The 20,760-nt window shown below is 42.5% G+C and overlaps 1 protein-coding gene across 2 annotated transcripts in view; it reads left to right on the top strand.

Annotated features, from left to right (window-relative positions):
- The window catches only part of SYT13 (synaptotagmin 13), a 29,260-nt gene extending 12,676 nt beyond the window's left edge, over nucleotides 1-16,584 (top strand). For both annotated transcript variants that reach the window (XM_019477132.2, XM_019477134.1), the window contains exons 2-6: nucleotides 574-796; nucleotides 2,854-2,994; nucleotides 5,044-5,357; nucleotides 9,300-9,429; nucleotides 9,975-16,584. In XM_019477132.2, coding sequence (XP_019332677.1) covers nucleotides 574-796; nucleotides 2,854-2,994; nucleotides 5,044-5,357; nucleotides 9,300-9,429; nucleotides 9,975-10,279 — 1,113 coding nt within the window. In that variant the 3' untranslated portion in view covers nucleotides 10,280-16,584. The remainder of the gene's footprint in view (nucleotides 1-573; nucleotides 797-2,853; nucleotides 2,995-5,043; nucleotides 5,358-9,299; nucleotides 9,430-9,974) is intronic.
- The last annotated feature ends 4,176 nt before the right edge of the window (nucleotides 16,585-20,760 follow it).

The following is a 20,760-nucleotide window of genomic DNA, read 5'->3' as shown; positions in this document are numbered from 1 at the left end:
GAACCTGGTGATTGCTCCAACCCATAGCCCTGTGAGCTGCAAATGGAGCATCATAATATAGGCTGCTTATATTAAATGTAACCGCAGGATTAAATGAGTAGCTAGAAGCTGTGAACAGATAGCTTGGGGAATCAATAACTGGTGAAAGGAAAGAAGTTTTCCACCACTTCCTTGAACTCAGAAATGAGAAGATTTGGTATTTCATTGGTATCCTGGTGAAAGAACAGAGGGGAGCAATTCTGAGACTAGTAAGGAGATGGCATAGGCATATAAATTAAGGATTCAAAGTACTGTGAAGGGGAAATAATCAACCAATAAGAACATTTCCTTTTTCTGTTGCAAACAAACATTGGCCACATGATGAATCTGAAGAAGATGAAGTCCAAAAAATGGGGTAACAGGCTTGGCAGGGAATTTTCTTGATCGATAACCATAGCAAGTTCCATCAGAGAAGTAGCAATGATATCTAGAATGTCTGAAAGCAAAGATTTTTTTATCTTGGTCTGGACTCAGAGACAGTTCAGTGGTGTTAGTTTAATTTATAAAGAATAATTTAACTGGATCTCTTTTCAGTTCAATATTAAGAAGACTGCAGAACCTGTCCAGCCTCGGACCCTCCTGAAATTTCCCAACATCTATGGACCAAAGCCAGTAGTGACTTCCCCAGAAGTTGTCAACTACACAGATTATGCCTTGAAGACAACTGAAGAACCAACTAAAGGAAAACACACTGTTTTGGATGAGAACAGGATGAAGATACAAGTCAATGAGGAGTTATTTGTTCTCCCTCAAAATGGTACGTACATGTCCAAGTCCAATGGCACCATTCCCTAGTCAGACTGGTAACCGTTGTTGTGATGGCCAGGTGTCCGGATGCATAGGACTAAATAAAATTATAATAAGAGAGGTAAATAATGAGGATAGGCTCCATTATTCCCTTCTCTTATGAATTCCAGTATAAATGTTCTCTGTTTACAAATCATTTGAAGCTTTCTTTTGTCCACCATCATTTTAAGTGTGGGTGAGTAACAGGGGGGCATGGCAACACACTGGGTGGTTCCATTTACAATGCTGTGATCGGAGTCCGTTGAGAATTTTTTAACTACACGTTTGGCCAGAAAATGCCAATTAATTAAATACACCACTTTTTTGGGGATAGAGCCATTTAAACAAAACCTTCAACAGAAAAAATTCTCAGGTCTAGGATGAGTCTTAGGAACTTTGAGCGTACAGAGTCAAGACTCTCTGCTCTCTCTCTCTCTTTTTTTCCAGAAAATGTTTTTCAAGTTGTTACTTTTGTCCTGATGCTGAAGAAAAAAGACCTCCCAAACCTCAAAAACTTTCCATCAAATGGGATTCTTAATTTCTAGCCAGCCCTAGTCATAACACAGCAGCATCCTGAATTGTTTCAAAACCACTCTTATAAACTTAGAGAAAATCTAATTTTAATTATTCACATTTGGCAGCATTTAATTCTGATGGTTTTGTGCCCATATTGATTCCGCCTCCCCTGCTGCCTTTTTAACAGCACAATTGATCCTGGTGACTATAACATTAATACAACCTTCCTGGAGATTTTCCAGAAGGCCCAATACAGTCTGTTTGTGGTTTATAGAGAGATTTATTTTTAACTTGAGAAATCACTAGAGATTATGTTTCTCTCTGACTTTTTGGGCACAGAGCCATTATCACAACTTCTGCTCACAGAAGCAGGTCTTGTAGGGAATAAGGGAATGCCCCAGGAAGCAGCTGTGCTGGAGGTGTCACAAGGCAAACAGGAGGATAGGGATGCCAAAGCAAAATGGCTCCCATGGAGACAAGTACAGAGCTTAATGTACTTTTGTGCAATTGCACTAATCCCTGTGCAATACCAGCTCCACACATGATCTTGCTTTCCGCTGTGCTGCAAGTTTCTTGTGCTTTATTTTAAGTATCTGAATTCTCCTTTGTATACCATATCCCGCTGATTTTTATCGTGAGTGACACGTAACGGTGGGATTCCAACTTCCCTCATATTTTTGCCCTGATCAAAATTGGTCCTGCAGCCAGAAATGTCCAGCAGCAAAATATTGGCTGTCCTTTTAATCCTGCAGGCTGTGTTTTTTGAGATTGAAGTCAAAGGTCTGCCCAGCCAGACAGTACAGGGCTAAGGCACAACACACTTCCATAGCCAACAGCACAAAAGGGAGTGATGTAGCCATCATCACATCAGGCTGCCTTTGACTTGCCAGCCCAAATGACCAGGCGCCCATTTAACAGTTGGTCAGCCAGGGGCAGCCTTTGGCATAGACTCACACTTCTAGAGTCAAAGCAAGATTGCTTACCTGCTCATCCAGCCTTACTTGTGGTAGCCGAGCGAATATATCCCACTACAAAAATCCTGCAAGCAGAAACAGCTTCACAACTTTCCCATCACTGTCTCACGATCATCTACTTAGCCAGGGACTGTGTGAAGTAAGGCAGGAGTGGCTTTCTGTGTGGGAAAGAATGTATCATGAACGTGACTGAGTTCCTTCCAGCTGCTTTGTATTTTTAGCATCCTGGGAGGGAGCAACCCTAAAGTTGTTATCCCAAAGACCACATACTTCAGGCAATATGTGGAAAAACAGTACAAGAGCAACAACACATAGAGTTAATGGGAGGGAAGCTGAGGAAGTGATCAATATGTGGCAAGCTTTTTGCAGTCCCAGGGCAGGAAAAAATGGGAGGCTTGTTCAAATAATATGGACAGATGTGCAAAGAGAGGATGGGAGAAGGAAACGGGAGCAGCAAGGAGGAAAGCTAGGAGGAATACGAAGAGGTGAAGAGTTGGTCCTGGTGAAAGCTGAGGGCTTGCTAATGGGGTTTGTTCAGTTCCAGGTGTGGTAAAGGATGTGTGTGTCACAGAGCGCCTGAATCCTGAGAGAGCAGCCAGCTGTAACCAGGTCCCTGAGCTCCAATATTCCCTTGGCTATGACCGACAGAAAGCTGAGCTGTGTGTGGCATTTCTGGAGGGTAAGTGGAAGGTGTGGCATTTCATAGACTACATAGACATTAGGACTGGAAGGGACCTTGCGAGATCATCAGGTCCAGCCCCCGGCCCAAGGAGCAGGACATCAGCTGGGGTCAGATCATCCCAGCAAGATAAGCATTCAAGCATTCCTTAAAGGTATCCAGAGTAGGTCTTGCACCACTTCTGGGGGGAGTCTATTCCAGACTCTGGAAACTCAGAGGGTAAAGAAGTTTTTCCTTATGTCCAGTCTTAAAATGGTCTTTCAGCAGTTTGTGACCATTAAACCTTGTCTTCCCCCTTGAGCCTTCTCTTCTCCAGGCTCAAGAGTCCCACGCCTTCTGGAAGGTAAAGCCTCCTTGGAGGCTTTGCATTGACATACTTTGTCTGTGAAGATAGAAGGCATTTTCTGACTCTAAAAATACTTTGCCTCCTATGTAAAAACCAACACATTCTCACAGAACCCACAGAGGGACATTTTATTGGCCAGGAGGCTTTCAAAGTAGAAATGCCAAGATATTTCACTGCTTGAAAAGAATGCATATGCCATCATTTAGCATTAACCAGCAACAGCTTATGTGCATTAAGCACATAACTAAAGAATCAGGTTTTATTCTACTCTGTTCAGGTTTAGAAGGGCACAAATAAGAGGACATAAGAGGACATCTTTTAAGGGGACATGGCCGGGGAGGTGGCAGGCAGGTGTTTTGTCCCTATGTATGGGCCCTTAAGGCAAATCCAGCTGAAAGATAAACTAGCAGAAACTAAAATATGCATTTTCTCGCTACCAAATGAAAAGAAAGCTCTAACATTAACCATAACAATATCCTTGCTCAATTCAAGTGGGAGATGCTCATATTCCTTCTGAGTATGGTAACCCTCTTCAGATAAGGCTGGCCATAGAATTCGGCTCTGTGGTTGTGTCTGAAATGAAGACAGACAGCTATAGTAGTGTCATTCATCCTATGGGGTCGGTAAGATTTGGTATGTAAATAATTCAGAAATCCCATCTATTTCATAGCACCTCCCTCTGCTGCCCCAAATCAAACCTAGCTATCACTTTCCCAAGCAAAGACTTGCAACCCTCATTCTGGACAAGCTGCTAATAGCTAACCCTTAGTGCTGAATTTCTTTTTCAGGTGGAAGTGTATGTTCAGTGAGTCCTCATTTTCATGTATGCTCTTGCTGATTTCCCTGTCAGTGTATTTCAGCCATAGACTGAATCCTACTCTATTCTCTTAGGAGGTCAATCAGTTCACAACTACAGAGCCAGTGGTCCCCAAAAGCCTCGTATTGCATTACCCACCTAAGGACAGAACTGTAACCTTTGGATTGGAAGGACAATAGGATTGTTTTTTCAGTATTTAAGGAGACATGCAAAAATGATTTTTCACATATAGTTTTCATTTTAGATCTTTCACCCTTGGGATAAAATAAATAGGAAAATTCAGGCTAAGATCACTGAAGTCCTTTGAGCAGTGCAATGGTCTCTCTGGGAAGCCATCTGCAAATGGATTGGATGTAAGAGTGAAGAATGAACTTTAGGGGCATACTATAGTTAGGTCCAGGGATGGAGCAGATGTACTAAGAGGCCTTATACCTCCTCTATAGCTTCTGTGACTAACTGCTCCCTTTTAAATATAACAGGTTTTCTTTCTGCCCCAATGTGAAGGTAAGTTTAAAGCCCCTGAGAATATCTTATGTTGTGTCTCATCTAGCTACTGGTTCAGTGCCCTGAATCTCAGCATGTTAGTTGAGTATGATGCAGACTCCCCAGAATAATAATAACAGTATTCTTATGTTGTTCCTGAAGATCATGGACAATAATATTCTTGTAAACACTGAAGCGAAGTCCATAACATTGCCTCAAAGACTTGAGTCTTTCCACTGCAAAAAGCAGGAGGACTTAGTCGTGCTTTGAGGGTTTGTATGGTTTAGTTCATTTTATGAGCACTCTGAGCCAGGTAAAGGCCCCAAATCCTTTGTAAGCCTAACCCTTGTGATAGCATCTTTCAATCAATTAAAGCTTCCTTTTCCTTTATCTTCTCCTCTAGCTATGCATGGAAGTATGATAGGGGACCAGGACCCTGGCAGTCACTGCTACATATTGGGCACTGTGGTGACTAAGTCAGGCATCACTGAGGCCCAGACAGAGCTGAAGAAGAAAGCACTTCACACCATCTGGGAAGAAGCTCTGCTGTTTCCAGTAGCTGAGGAAGAGATGCCAGAGGGGACACTGACTCTTACTTTGAGGACCTGTGATAAGTTCTCTAGGCACAGCATTGTTGGGGAACTTAAACTGAGCCTGGCTGAGGTGGGGGAACCCTTTGGAACAGCCCAGTGGGAGAAACTGAAGACCCTGGAGAAGGTATTGCATCAATACATGGCAATAGCTCAGGCAATATATCAAGAAAATCATTCAGTACCAAAGTTAACGGAGTTTTTTTTCAATATGCCTGCTCTTCAGTGAGCATACGATAACCTCGTCTGTATTTACATTGAACTAGTTCATAGAGATGATGAATATTCAAGTAGTCAGTGCCTCTGAATTCAAAAGTACTATGTGCTGTTCAGGACCTGAGTCAAGATAGTTAAAACCATTCCAGTTAAATAAATACTGCTGTCTTTTGTGTTATTTTTTTCCCAGAGACTCAGGCAAGATGGAACAGGATTACACTTGGGCACCTACATCCAGTTAGGTGTCTAATAGGTGGAATAGGATCTAGCCCAGAGTTCCCTTGCCATTGTTTTAAAAACAGCCCACTAGTAATTGAAGCACTTAAAGGCAGGACAATCAGTACTGTAAGTCCAGACAGGGCAAGGCAACATAGGCAGTGAGAAATAGCACTGATAGTGTTGCTACAGGCACTAAAATAAGTAACCACCTGGCACTGTCATTTGTGAGGGCTACACACTCATTTTGCTTAAATCACAGAACTCATCTGTGACTCCGGGTTACAATAATGTTAATTTATCTGTTCAGCCACTAACCAGGTTGGGTACTGTATGAAGGAAATAAATGAATCCATTTATTAGATGGTTTTCCTGGCCTTCTCTAAAGGGGAAAGTTTCACCAGTTACACCAGGGGTGGGCAAAATGCGGCCCGCAGGCGGGATGCAGCATGCCAGGCCATTCTATCTGGCCTGAGGGGCCCCTAAAAAATAGAGATTTAATATTTATCTGCTCCTGCCTACCTGTCATGTGGCCCTCAATGGCTTGCCAAAACTCAGTAAGCAGCCCTCCACCTGAAATAATTGTCTGCCCCTGAGTTACACCAACACAGTTATATGGATTCAGCACCCTCCATGAGGGCACAGTTATTCTGGTATAGAAATGGCTTTGTCTGTTTAGCTTAAATCCCTTCCCAAGGAACATAAATTAAAGCTGCATAAGGTTTGTGCAGGGCTATGGCAGTATTGTGGTAATAGTTTAAATACATACTGTGAAGTACCAAGAAACTGTGTGTATATAGTGATTAGCGGGTATCTTCCAAATATAACCATAAGCTGGCAGACATGTTAGTCATTCTGACTTCATCCATCTGTACAGACGGCTGCCCACATAGTAAGGACAAAACTGATTTCTTTTGTACCTTGACAGGAGTAGGTTAACTTTAACACTGGCTGTTAACAATGCCCCAGTTTGAGCTGAAAAATGTGCAGTGAATGCTGTATTTGCATCATCAGGGACCTGGGAGAGCCAGCCATTACACACGTTGCTCACATACAGGTCCTGAATCATTAATTGAGAACCAGAGCAGTAGGGAATGAGGGAGTGAGAGACTGCTGATCAGAAGCGGTAGGAGCTATTCTTGCCAGCCTGCATCCAGGAACAAGGTTGCTGGGACATGTTTAAAGGCTGACATTTCCTTGAAAAGCTGCAAAAATATGAAAGCCATCCTCTTTGAAACACTCCATCACAAATAAAAGAACCCAGGAGGGAGCTTACAGCTACCCAGGCAATGTCATTTTTGCTTGGAAATGTATGGATTGCTGTTGCTTGGTTGGAGCAATGAAAACTGTAGATGCTGCAGGCTTCCTCCCCTCCCACTGGTTTACTAATTATAAAGATGACAATGTCTTTTATCTCCCATCTCATGAGCTCAAACTGCTTCATACACATTATTCACAGGTTCAACCTAATGACACCTGGTAGTTATTCTTACTGCGCAGAGGAGGAAGCTGAGGCACAGGAGGCTTTAAATGAAGTGCCCAGTGTGGTAGAACAAACCATCAGATATGTTTTCTCTGTGATAACAAAAAAAGGAAAGGAGTTACCACCTGCGGAGAGCTAGCTTGAAACTACTCTCTCAGTGTAAAATCTTAGTGGGGGGTGAGGTACTGTAGTCAGTGTAACTAGTGGGTGGAAAACCTGGATGAGGGATGTATAGCTGACTTTGCCTAAATGCACTAAGGTAAAAACGTGTTCCTTTTCTCCCCTGGGTTTTTATGCTGAGAGAACGATACACACGTAGAAGACCTCTACTTGCTGCAGTGAAGATAAGGCTCTTTTCAGTACTGGGATTAGAATTCATGCTTTTGCCTCCTTTGACCTAAATTATGATTTAGGCAAGGATTGGTATAAGGTGTTTTGAACATAATTTATCGGGTGCTGTCTGTCCTTCCTGCCTAAATTCATGAAAAAGATGTACATTGTCTCCTCTAAGATTTTTACTTATTTGAGTTTTGGATTTCCCTGGTAATGACCTCCTGTCTTTGTGCATGTCTGAGTTATTCCAGTCCGATAGCGTCGACAGTCATATTTTCTAGAGCGATGGTTTTCAACTTGTGGTCTGCAAATGGTTGGAGGTCTGCAGACTATGCCTAAGGAGTCCATGAAAGCTGACTAGGATCAATCAAAAGTATGTGAATGCCCACACTTACAATTCAGAGGAGTCCACATCTCCATTTGAAATTTCCAGAGGGGTGTGCACCTCCACGTGAAGTTATTTAGGGGTCTGCAAATGAAAAAAGGTTGAAAACCACTGTTCTAGAGAGTAAATCCACTGTTAGAGCGTGGATAGGGAGCTTGTCTGTGTCAACAGTGGCCATTCTAGTGAAAACTTAATCTGACATAGTTATAGTCCATTTAAAACTGAGAGTGGAGGGCACGAAAAAGCCTTGGGCAAGAGTTCTCTGTTCTGAAGGTTGTAGTTAGTGTTGAGAAATCCAAGGGAATTGACTCAACTGGCATTGGCTTCCAGTGACTCTTCTGGGTCATTAAACCTCACACTAAACCTGGATTTCTGTCAAAAGCTAATGCTACATGAGTGCATAATTACTTCCCATTTGCTTGCAACTTTCTGATCTGTGTGCACATGCATATTTTCTCCCCATCCTCTGACTTTCTACTAGGAAAATGGCATCGCTTTCAAAGGAAAGATCAATTGTCAGTGTGATTATTACCCCCCTGTTCTGCCTCAGGGATACATGTCTACAGCACAGAGGGGAGAAAGGTCAGAAGGCTAAGAGGGCAGTCACTAATGGGAAGAAGGGAATAAAAGAACTGGCCCTATGAAGTGGAAGTTTGATCATTCACAGCTCTTCCTTAACGATACTGAAGCTTGGGGAAGTAGACAATCACTCTCAGGTTTGGGAGCAGACATGTCAATAAGGCAAAACAAAGCAAATGGCACAAGTGCTGATTATATAGATGTTTTGATTCAAAACAAAAAACAAAACCTAATTTTAAGTGGCCAAATCTGGTTTATCAACTACATACCCTAGCAGTACATACTAATCTAATGCCTTTGGGGATTTTCTGCTCTTTAGCAGGAGATCTCATACTCTGATTACAGAGGGCAAAGATTATGTTGAGCCAGAATTTCCTCACACAAGGAGTAGCTGATAAAAGACACAAAAGACCAAAGGCAGTAATTAAAGACAGAGATAGCGTATTTTTTTTAAATAAAGGGGGGAACTAAGGATGCAGCTAAATTTCTCTGTAGGCATTTTTGTTGCACAGAATATCGTACATGTGACATTGTATTGTTACATTCTTTAGAGTAAATGTTTTTCTGAAAACAACTGGTAGGAGACAATTATTTTTCAGCATGAAAAAAAGAAAAAGTTAACTCCTGTGTCCAGGTTAACCAGTAAGGAGAACTGGGGGACTTATCAGCTGAGTCCTCCCAAAACCCCTCTTGGTTTCATCAGACTCCTGTCGCTCCAACTGGGGGATTCTTCTGTGTTGATTTGGTATATCTGAGAGTTTATCACTGACCCTTGCCCTCTCATTGCTGTTCTCTGGGTATTACTGGAAAAAGGAGAGAGAGAATTTGCCCTCCCTCATACTTCTTTTGATTGCCAGGTGCCATCTACAGGCTATGGGGAGGTTCTTCTTTCTATCAGCTATCTGCCAGCAGCAAACCGGCTGCTAGTTGTGATCATAAAGGCCAAGAATCTCCATTCCAAACAGCTGAAAGTTCTCCTGGGAAATGGTGAGTAAACAATGGCAATATGGAGACTGAGCAAATTTTTATTGGATATGATGCTACCAGCATAGCCTGATTTACTGTGAATCCATATAGTCAGTTTAATTTAATCTAATCTAATGCTCCTCATCTTATTACCCAGAATCCATCTCCAAAATTAAGAGTAGCATCATGTTTTTCATCTGGCTGCACAAGCAGATTTATAGTTAACATTCGTATGCTCACTTTAACCATCCCACGTTAAGACCACAAAGAGTTTAATTACAGACAGGATTAATGGAAAGCAGTGGTATCAAACATTGCGTTCTATAGTACATTTTCAGGAACTGTTTATTAACCTCTGCCTGGGATTATAAAAATGTCACTTACTTTTAGAAAGCAAAACAGATTAAAATACTTTTAAGAGGGGGAAAAAAAGCATACAAATAAAAACGGCTCAAGTTCTTTTACTTAGATCTGTAGTCATTGCATTTGTATCTTCCTGTAATTAGTCTCTCCCTGTTGCATATTCATCACCATGGTGTCTTTCCCCCCCTACATTTCCCATGCAGATGTGTTTGTCAAGGTGACACTGAAGCATCAGTCTGTGAAGCTGAAGAAGAAGCAGACAAAACATGCAAAGCACAAAATCAACCCTGTCTGGAATGAGATGATCATGTTTGAGGTGCCTCATGAGCTGTTGCGCGCCTCGACTGTGGAGCTGGAGATGATGACCCAGGAGAGCAGAGGGCAGAACCAGTCACTGGGCAAGTGCAGTCTAGGTTTGCATGCTACCAGCACAGAGAAGAACCATTGGGAAGAGATGCTGAGGAACCCCAGGAGGCAGATAGCCATGTGGCATCAACTTCACATGTAGCCATGCAATTGTTGTCACTGAGCAACCTGCTGTCAGGTCTTTGAGCCCGAAGGAATAAGATGAGTTGTATTTTGTCTTGCAGGAATGTGAACCACTCCCATGCACAAAAAGGTGAATTACAGCACTCTGTGTTACTGACACTGTCTTCTCCCCTTCCCTGCCACAAGAATACTCTCAAGTTAGATCAGGGAAAGTCTGGGGATAATCCTTCATTAGTTCCTGGAGATAGATGGCCTGGAGCAAGTAATCCTCTATTTTCTACAGGGACAGGATCTCACATTGGAAAGTTGATGGGTATTGGCAGATAGGCTGGCATAGGTGTTCCGCTTTCAAGAAGGCTTAAAAAGTAGTTTTAGTTGTCTGTTAATCTATGATAAATTCTGGTCTTTTCTACCTTGCTTTCCTTGGAAGATTCTGCCTGACTGAAGACCTAGACGATGCATAGCAAAGATTATGCATATGGACATGAAACCTGATTTAGTAAACAGGGAAGTGAGTTTTATTCATGTTGTTCAAAGCACTTTTATCTTCTTATAGACATTTTTAACCTGAGCAGCTGACAAGCAGGTTAGGAGAAAGCTTCCTTTTTAAAGACTCTCAACACTTCCATCCTTTCAGTTTAGGGCAAGAGAGCACCCAAGTCTGCTACAGGGACCTCCAGCAAAACAGGAAACAACAGACCAACCTTTTTAAAGTAAAAAATAAATGTGGAAATTTCTATTCATAAAAAAAAAGTTCAAGAAGGAAAAGGGCTTAACTTCCCTAATTTTCTTTTGCTCTCTTAGGTTTTTACATACAGGAGCTCCAAGTTAGTCAGGGCAATGCAGTTTGGTTCAAAATTCAGGCCGTCTTCCACCTCTGAACGTCTTGTCTATGCTTCTTTGAAGTAGCTAGATTGCCCAGGCAAGTTGCTTTTACAGGATTAGCGGGCGCACCATCTTTATTTCTGATCTTTCTGGAAATAAAATATGTGCTCATAAGGAAAAAATAAGCAAGCAGGTAATGGGAGTAGATGGACCGAGAAGTTACTGCTTGCTCACTCCTGATGTGACAAGGAGCCATTCTTGCCTAAGCCCCCTTAAGAAGGGTGGTTTCTCTAACTGCAGACTGATGGTGCCTATTTTGCCACAGTTTTATTTGCATGGACATAAAAAACAAAGACTATGAAAATAATCTGGCTCCTGTGAGAGAAACAGAAGTACAAAAGGTAGTGAAGTCACGTGAAAGTGAAGACAGATGGAGAAAGAGAGGAGATGCACACAAAGAGAAAACAAGGGAGAGAAAGCAACAGATGATATGTGAGACATAGGTATTATCTCAAGGATGTATGGAATAAACTCAAATTTTGAAACGATCACTGCTAAACCTTATGCCTGCATTCCTTTCTTTCCCTCTATTGCCTGCAGTCTTGGATTTCGGGTTGCTGAAAGCTGCTGAAAACATGAGAGATTAAGGATCCTTTAACACCTATCTGCATCTTCTAGATCAGTGATTCCTAACCCTCTTAGACTTGAGACACCCCTCAATAGACTCAAGGCATCCCTTGGAAAATAAAAACTCTTTCTTTTCACTCTTTTTTGAGTGCAAAAAAATAATAGAGCAATTCTTTTGTTACAAAGAACCCAGAAACTTTACACCAGGTTATAGAATACTTTTAACACTATGAATTCCTATTTGAAATACCTGGATTTTCCTTGTGCATCATGTTTGCACACCTAATAGTGCTAATATTGTGTGGCACCCCCGAAAGGATCTTGAGGCACCTCGGGGTGCTGCAGCACCCTGTTTAAGAATCCTTGTTCCAAATGTCTGTTTCTCTTTCTACCACTGTTGCCTTCAAGGAGCTGTATTCTCTCTCTCTCTCCTGCAGGCCTTTGGCACAATGCAGAAACTTCTTGTTGGCATTCCTTCTTTCCACAGACATGGAGCAAATCCTTTTGTTAATTTCCACATTTTCTATTTAGAAACAAACTGGTGTCTGAGACAAAATATCCAAGATATGTCTATGTTTCAGTTAGTCTCAGGTGTTTCTTGGAACATGTGGGATTACCTTGGCAGATAGTTGACAGTTCATGGTTGATGTCATACTTCAACGTCATACTCAAACCTTTTTAGTTACCAGCATTGCCCACATATGGGCCTATAAGCTTCCACGTTTCAGGACCAACTTCACTGACCACAACTCATCATCTCTTTGTTACTTAAATGCTTTTGAGAACTCTTTCCTGCCATGGCAGGGGGTTGGACTTGATGATCTGCTCAGGTCCCTTCCTTCCGACCCTACCAGCTATGAAACTATGAAACTGACATGCAGTAAGTGGCTGCATTCCCTTTCATTCCAGTTTCTTGGGATCTCGAAGGGGTGTCATTAACAGGAATGCTGCTTTGGGTCTGTGCACATATTACTGTCACTCCATTGCAAATAATGAGTCCAGCTTTGAGAGACACACATGGTGACAAGGTGTGCAAGGAACTCAAGGTATCACCATGTTGTTTGTAACTTTGAAATACTTCAGAGTGGAAAACACATCAGAATAAAATTGCAGTGCTATCTATTTAATTCCACCAGTGACTGAATCAATCCTCCATTTAATTTGGGCAGTCTCTGAATCATTTGATCAAAGTATTACTGCTAACAATCATCCATTTGATGACACTTCATGTTTATACAAGTATTAATGTGTCCTTTATTCCTTTGTCTATGGAAAATTACCTTTCATTCATAAGCAAGATCCAAAACTGTGAACAAGACAGAGGAAGAACTCAAACAAGACCCATGGAGACAGACAATCACTAAAAGTTGTGTTGTTTATTATTGATATTGATATTGTGCTTTAGATATTATAGGTTTTGTGTGGTGTAAACCGGAGCACACATCAGGCTGGCTTTTTGCATAACATTGAACATTTATTTCAGTTGGTAAGACTAGGTTTGGCTGCAGTGTTAGGAATTATATGGTGAATCTAATGTCTTAAGCTTTAGCCTTGAATTATTTCTCAGCTGATTCTTTCTTCTTTCACCTTCTGCAAAACCAACTCAACAGGGAGACTAGGGAGAAACTTCAGCCATGTTTTCTCTTTGTTTCTAATTAAAAAGCTGTAATGTGCTGTGAATAAACTGAACATAATACAGTTAGCTTACAATAAAGTTAAGATGATAATGCAAAAATATCATTCAACATGTCTGAGCCCAACCAGTTGCTGTATTCATGATTTGGCTACAGAATTACTACAGTTCATTTTAATCATGAAACTCATTTTGAGATCAGGTATCCTGTGCAGCTTGCTATGAATCATGTTGTTTTTTATTTTGAAAATCATACTGAAAATTCTCTCTTAAGATAAGAGTTATATCATCATGTGGTATGATGAAGATTGGCTGATACCCAAAGGGCCAAATAGTCATCTCGCTGTCAGGAGCTTTGTCTAACTTTGGCTTCTGCTTACTCTAACAATTTGTTTATGATGATTGGGAATATATTATAAGCCATATTTTCTCCCAGTGCCCCATAGTAACTTGAAGCAAAATTTTTATTACAGATCAAAAATTGGTAGTCACTAGATGATCCCTGGCATATGCCAGGCTGTGAAAAGAAAGATCTACTTTTCAAGGATTTTTTTTTTTATTGCCTAAAAAAAGAAATCAAATTCTAGCTAAAGCAGTTTCAGATAAAACCATGCAATCCTTTTTCTAAGGCTCAGATCTCTCATGTTGAAATCAGAATCAGTAACAGGCAGTGAGTAAAAAGTAGAGGGCTTGGTTCTCTTTGCTCTTTTGCATTATTGCCTGGGAACAGTGTCTCTTAACCTAAAATGTGGTATGTATTAAGTTAAATTATTATTATTCATGCTTTATTGTTCAGGTTTGCACTGAAAACAAAGACAAATGTACGGGATGTTTTTGAGTGTTTCTGTGTGTGTTTTGGGTTGGGGGGAGGAAAGAGGGCTGAAGTCATTGGAAGGAAAATCATTCATTTCAATGGGCTTTGGATCAGGTACAGAAATGGAGATTTTTGCCCATGATGTTAAGGGAAGTTTCATGCATCATTTTTCATCTGAATATTGCTTTTGCAGGCTGTTTGTCTATCATCCATCTGTCTATCCTCCATACAAATATCTGCACAGCAAGCAAAGCCACATGTTTCTAAAGTACTTTAGAAGCTCAACTGCCATAAAAATACAACCACGTAGAGCCATTGTCACCGATGGCAATACTAAAAATATAAACAACAAAGAGCTTGGTAAAGGCCAAGCATTATTAATCCCAAAGTGCTTTAGAAATGTGTTTGTTGGAAACATCACCTGAACCAGGTGGTTCCAGAAAGCAGAGCCAGAGCAGTCCTTTCGTTTTCAGCTGCTTTGTTGTATAAGTCTATAACTACAGGAAAACCAAGGAATACCTTTACCGTGTCTTCTCAAATGAAAGGGTACCTTTTGGCAGCTGGTTCTTGCTAAGCATGCAGAGATGAAACAGGTGTTATGTCAGATGCCTTTACAGTTGCAACAACTGATATTCCTGAGCTATGTCCGTTATAAGAGAGGTTATATCGATTACACCACTTGCAGTGGCCCATGTATAGTGCAGAAGGGAGTGAGATTGAATAGGGTGGACTGGCTTGGATGGGCAAGCTAGCCAGGTGGTTTTTAGAACCCCTTCATGCGGCTGATGGGAAAACTGTAAGTTTGGGCCCAGGAATTCACTGGAGCCAATGTAGATCCAATTCCTGGTGTTGGCCGTGTATGGGAGAAAAGTTTTTGCACTGGAAATACAGCTCCCCTAATCCAAATGTACTATTTGTGGTAGGTGTTTCCCTCTTGTGCATTTCATACATTGGAGGGGAGTAGTGGCCCAAATGAACTAACTTGCATCCACTATGTTAAAAATTAGGTGTACTGTCCCAACATGAACTATGATGGTATAATGCTGGTGACTGAATTGTGAGGCCAGCTCTACCTTCAGTTTTTAGCACTGAATCAATGTTCCAGTGCAGTAGCCAGGAGCTGTGTGCTAAGGTAGGTGTGATGTAAAATCCTGAATCATTGGTGGACTTTAAAATGTCCATGAAATATTTTGTTCTCTGTTACTGTGCCTATTACATTCCAATACCTTTGAAATCCCCATGCAGTTTCAATTGGCTACAGTATTCTTTCTTGTTCCCTGTCCTAATTCTTTCTGTATTGTGACTGCTTACTGCAAAACAGCTATGTTTGATAAGCAAAGGGGCTGTGTTTCAGTGACAAGTGAGGGGATCATTATAAATCTTCAGCAAGATGAAGCTCAGCACACTCAATTATGCTTGCACCCTTTGAGGTGAAACTCCATTCAAGTCAATGGAACTGAACAGCAGGAGTGAGAGGGGAATCTGGGACAGTGCTTTTAAGGCACTTTGAAAGTTGCTGATGAATAGTGCTGGAAAAAATTCAGGGTATTGCCACCATCAGTATAAAGGAACTGGAGCTTGAAACGTGCTTTTTCCCCCAAGAAGAAAGAAGCTGTAGTTCTGCCCATTAGAGAGATTAGATCAAGACCCAAAAGGGCCCCTGTCCAGATTTTCACCATGTTCAGATCTGCGATTCCAGACTGAGCTGCTTTTCATCATGAAATAATACAGACAATATTCAGTGCATTACAACTGCAACCATCATTACCTGTTGGCTCCCATTATCTCCACCTGAATAGAGAAACTATGTACTGGATTCACTTGAAATTACTTGTCCACTTGTATTTCTTAGCAAGTGCATGAGTCGCATATGATTCAGTAATGTTGTGGGAAAGAGGGCACAGTCCATATCAGTAGCAGAGGCTTGAATTCAACATGATATTTCCTGTCACAGTGACATTTACTGAAGGCCCTGAGCTGACATGGGTTTGGTCATATTTCTTGCATTTGTGTGAAGGTCAGTTTAAAGTTAGATTACCTCTAATTATACAACTTTAATGAAGCATTTTACATGTTTTAAAGTTTAGCTCAATCACATTTGAACAGGGTTCACTTAAAGGTCTCATTGTGACGAGTTAATGATGATAATTCTTAGCACTGATATAGTCATTTTCATTGATACAGTTCAAAATAAAAAACAGCAAAGAAAAACAGTGATGGTGGCCTTCAACATGAAATACCAAACTTTCCCAGTTTCTCAGCCAGTTAACCAGCCAGTCTTTATTGTAAAAAAATCAGATATTGGTTGTTTCTATTGTACTCACAGTCCAAAGCACAAAAGGAGAGCATGAAACTGCAGTCATGTGTCTAATGTTACAGAGCAAACCTAAAGCTTCTGTGGTAAATAAATAATTCCAAATTGTCAGTGGTCTGTCTGTCTCCTTTGTGCTCCCTATGCTTCAAGCTTGTAAAATAGAGCTGTACATTTTTTCAGTGGTTAACTGGAAAGCTGAGGAAGACCTTTTGAGATGTACTATTTAACTGGATGGATGGGAACAGTGTTTGGTAACTGCATCACGCCCATGCTAAGCACCAGAAGCTTCCTACCTTGCTTTTCAATGAAGCAACATAAAAACCAGCCCTATCAAATTATAGAGACTTCCTTACACCTCTGAAGAGGTCAAGGGCTGAGAGAGATGAGGGGTCAGGATCTGGAAATGAATCCATGGCAAGATTAGGATCCAGATCCTAAAATGATAAAAGTTAATTTGGATTTAAGGATTCTAGTCTGATTATCCTTGGTGATGCATGGTATCAGGGGAGCTGCAGTGCCGTTGTAGTACCTTCTTTTTCCTGCACAGCGTAAGTTTGAGATTTTGGTTTGAGTCCGTCACCCGTCCCCTGTCCCCATTTTAAACCCTTCTTCTGGCACACTGGTAGTCAGTAAAATCCAAAGCCCCTATGGACCTGGGAGGTGTCCACCTTGGTATTTTACAAGGAAAGAACAAAAGCAAAAGAGATTCACACAGATGAAAGACAAGAGGATAGGAGCCTGAGACACTCAAGATTAGTGTCATCCATTTAGAGTTGGAGTTAGGGTAGTGACGTACTGTGGGGCTCTGGCGCCTGGGGGCAATGCTTGCATTTGTGCTCCCCACCCCGTCTTTCTCATAGCAAAACTTAAAGTCAGGTCATGCAATAAGAACTCTGAAGGGCCTGGCCAGCGCCCCCCTCCACGCCAGTGCCCAGGGGCCATGGCCCCCCACCTCCCTGTTGGTCCGTCACTGAGTTAGGGCATCTTTTAAATCCCCCCTCCCCCCCCCCCGTCATCAACTGGCCCTTGGGGGGACCCCCCCCTCCACATCCAGAATGGGAGTACCCACCAGGAGAGGTACACTCCTCAAAAAAGGTTGAAAACCCTGAGTTAAAGCACCCTCACTGTCATTTAGAGATGCAGGGACGCTGAATACATGAGACACTGCAGCACACTGGAGTGTTCTGATTAATTTGAATAATTAGATTGATTGATTCATTGTTCTAATTAGAATGTGTCGGAGCAGACATTGGGCACGTGCATTTGTTCTTCCTCTCACAGCCCAGTGCAAGGGGCAGAGCCAGAAGTGCCAATGAAATAGTTTTGGAAAACTCCATAGTGGAGACATAGTGGGGAAACACAGCTTGATTACTACAGAGGCATCATTCTGACTCTTCGGTCAGAATTAAAGTATGGTAGGGAGAGGTATATAGCATGGTTGAGAGGAATTGTTTTCTGTGTTGGGGTCACAAAGGAGACCAGCAAAATACTACAGTCCTCAGACTGTTTGGAGGGGACAATCAGGCCAGTTCTACTTAAAATCCTTTTCACAGAAAGGAAAGGGAAGTAGGAGGATGGCTGTGACAATACCCTTGCCTCCAAGGCTGAGGCAATTTTCCATCGTAGTTTCCTTCCTGACAATTTGTTTTGGTGTGGATCGGCCAGGATTACTCAAACCCACCATATTCTGTAGCAGCAGTCCGGTCTACAGAACCGTTCTTGCTGTAACATGATTATTTTCATATCAAATTCATCAAAAGTTTCTGTTATTTAAAAAGCTTCTGTGTTGGGATCTCCATAGCGTGGCCATTCATTTGGTTTTATAGAGGACAGTCTGGTTTTCTGGTCCTCTATTGATATGAAACCAGATATTTACGTCCTCTATTTTTCACCGCTTGGCACCCCTTCCCACCCCGCCAACACCGTTGTGGCCGCCTGCGGGAGCTCCCTGCTCAGCCTGCAACCACCGACGATGCTGCCGCGGCTGCCTGCATGAGCTTGCCGCCGCCATGCCCCTGCCTGTGGGAGCTCACTGTACCCCTCCAGCCTCAGGAGACATGCAACATTCATGGTGTTGGGGACAGTTGCACTAAATGCAACTGTCCTCTACTCAGGAACCTCGATGGCCACCCTAGATCTCCAGTGTGCCATAACAGACTGGAGATAATCCTTGTCACAGATTTTGAGACCAGCATGCCTCAGAATACATGGGACTTTGAAGAAGAAGAAAAAAAAGCTACCTCTTTCCAAACGACTCTATTTTCCCATTTAAATCTTATGGCGGAGAAGGGAGGGAGGGGGAGGGGAGGATGAAAATCAAAGACTGACACCACTCTCCAGGGCCTGACAAAATTCACTCCAGTGAACTTGAAAGCACAGCTCGGATCAGAAGCCTGTACATTATTTTAGCCTTTCTTGCTAATGCCTCAATCCCAACCCTGCCACAGCTGCTGCAATTCCCATCTTCAGGCAGGTTTCAGATCAGCCCAGTGCATCTGTTGCACCTTGTTATTGGCCTGCAGCATCTCCTGCCATTACATTCCCAGCCCTGCACATTTTGCTTTGCTGATGCCCTTCAGTCCTACCCTATGTCCGCTCAGTCTTGAACTCAGTGCCTTTTCTCTACACTCCACATGCTCTTGCGTGCCACCATCTCCCTGATGTTTCTTAATCATTTTGAAGTGGGAGGTAGCTGTAAGCAACATGGCCAATGCCAAATAATTTTGATTTCACTTGGATTTAAGTGGCCTCAAACCCCTGAGTGACGGAAAGTCTAGTGCATCACATTTGGTACTTTAGCAGCCTGGAGCCTTTGATATTCTTTCACATATTTTTAGAGCCCCTTGTAAATGGATTGCAGCACCATTCATGCAACAACTTTCCCTTCTGCAAAAAACAGCATCTGTTCTCTCGCGCCCACTATTCAGTATCCCCACATGGAGACAGGCACGTGGCACAGCCCACAAAGGCTGAAGGGAGCCTAGGATTTAACAACCTCAATGAAGATGGGGTCTGTTTATTTAGCCTACTGGCTACAGGTCAGTGCATACAGAAATGCTGGGCTTGGCGAGCGTCTGCTGGCAATACCTCATATTCAGCCATTGCCTGCGTGAGTTACCTGGAAAGGGGGAAGGGAAGATGGAGTTTGGTTTCTATGGAGATGCCTTCCTCTCAATCTGGTACATTAATAGGAAAGTCACATCATGGGCTGCTTTCCTTCAAGCTCATTTGCTAACTTATCTGAATCAGAGAAGTGCCTGCAGATTTGGTCTCCTCATAAAGAGCCTGTCCTGAAGTGCCCTGCTGAGTCAAAGGAAGTCAAGGGAATCATTGTTACATAAAGAAGAAATTAACACATAACCTGACAAGGAAAAGCCAAGAGAGGACAATGCTAGCCCATTAACCATCTCTCTCCTCTCCCCCTGACACTTGCACTGGTTCTGACATTTCACCTACTGCATTAAAAGGGGACACCTAGCAGACCCCTGGAAATGCTAGAAGATTTGTGGCTACATTTAAAAGCAAGCAGCCCCCTTTCAGCACAGCAGCCTGACTGGCCTCAGGGTTATGCACAATGATCCTAGTGCAATGTCAACAGTTCTGGACTGACACTACCAAGGTGCCTAGCTCAGCTTGCTGCCAGGCTCGAACCTCCTCACCTTCACTTCCAGGCTCTTTGGGTCCTACCCTGACTTGATGTTATAGGTTCAAAGGGAGGCTGCCCTGGGAGGCAGATGCAAGGCTCAGGGTAGGAGCATCATAAACGGAGTACCTCTGCTGCATCCCAGGGGCCTCCAATCCACTCCGATCCTTACAGCCACCTCAATCTTTCAGTGCAAACAAAAATCAAAATATGAGCATCTGCTCTCAAACGTTGAGCTTGGCAAGCACAATCTCCCCTGTCAGGGTTAACTCTCACCCTAGGGCAGGGGTGGGCAATTATTTTGGGTGGAGGGCCGCTTACTGAGCTTTGGCAAGGCATCGAGGGCCACATGACAGGCAACCAGGGATAAATGTTAATTTTCTAATTTTTTTAGGGACCCCGCAAGCCAGACACAATGGCTTGGCAGGCCGCATTTGGCCCATGGGTCACATTTTGCCCACCCCTGCCCTAGGGTAACACAAATGAGAAAGGTGCAAAGTACTTCCCTCAGGTTGCTTGCCAGATAGGGTCTCTTCCACCTTGTGGTGGTACAGTCCTTGCCTCCAGACTGGCTCTACCTTAAGCAACTCCTACAACTAGACTACTTCTTCTAGGCTAAGCCCTGGGCTTTTAAGCCTCTACTT

This window comes from Alligator mississippiensis, chromosome 2 (genome assembly GCF_030867095.1).
Source record: "Alligator mississippiensis isolate rAllMis1 chromosome 2, rAllMis1, whole genome shotgun sequence".
Lineage (NCBI taxonomy): Eukaryota > Metazoa > Chordata > Crocodylia > Alligatoridae > Alligator > Alligator mississippiensis.
Note: the sequence above shows the minus strand (reverse complement) of the source record. Positions and strands in the feature narration are given on the sequence as shown.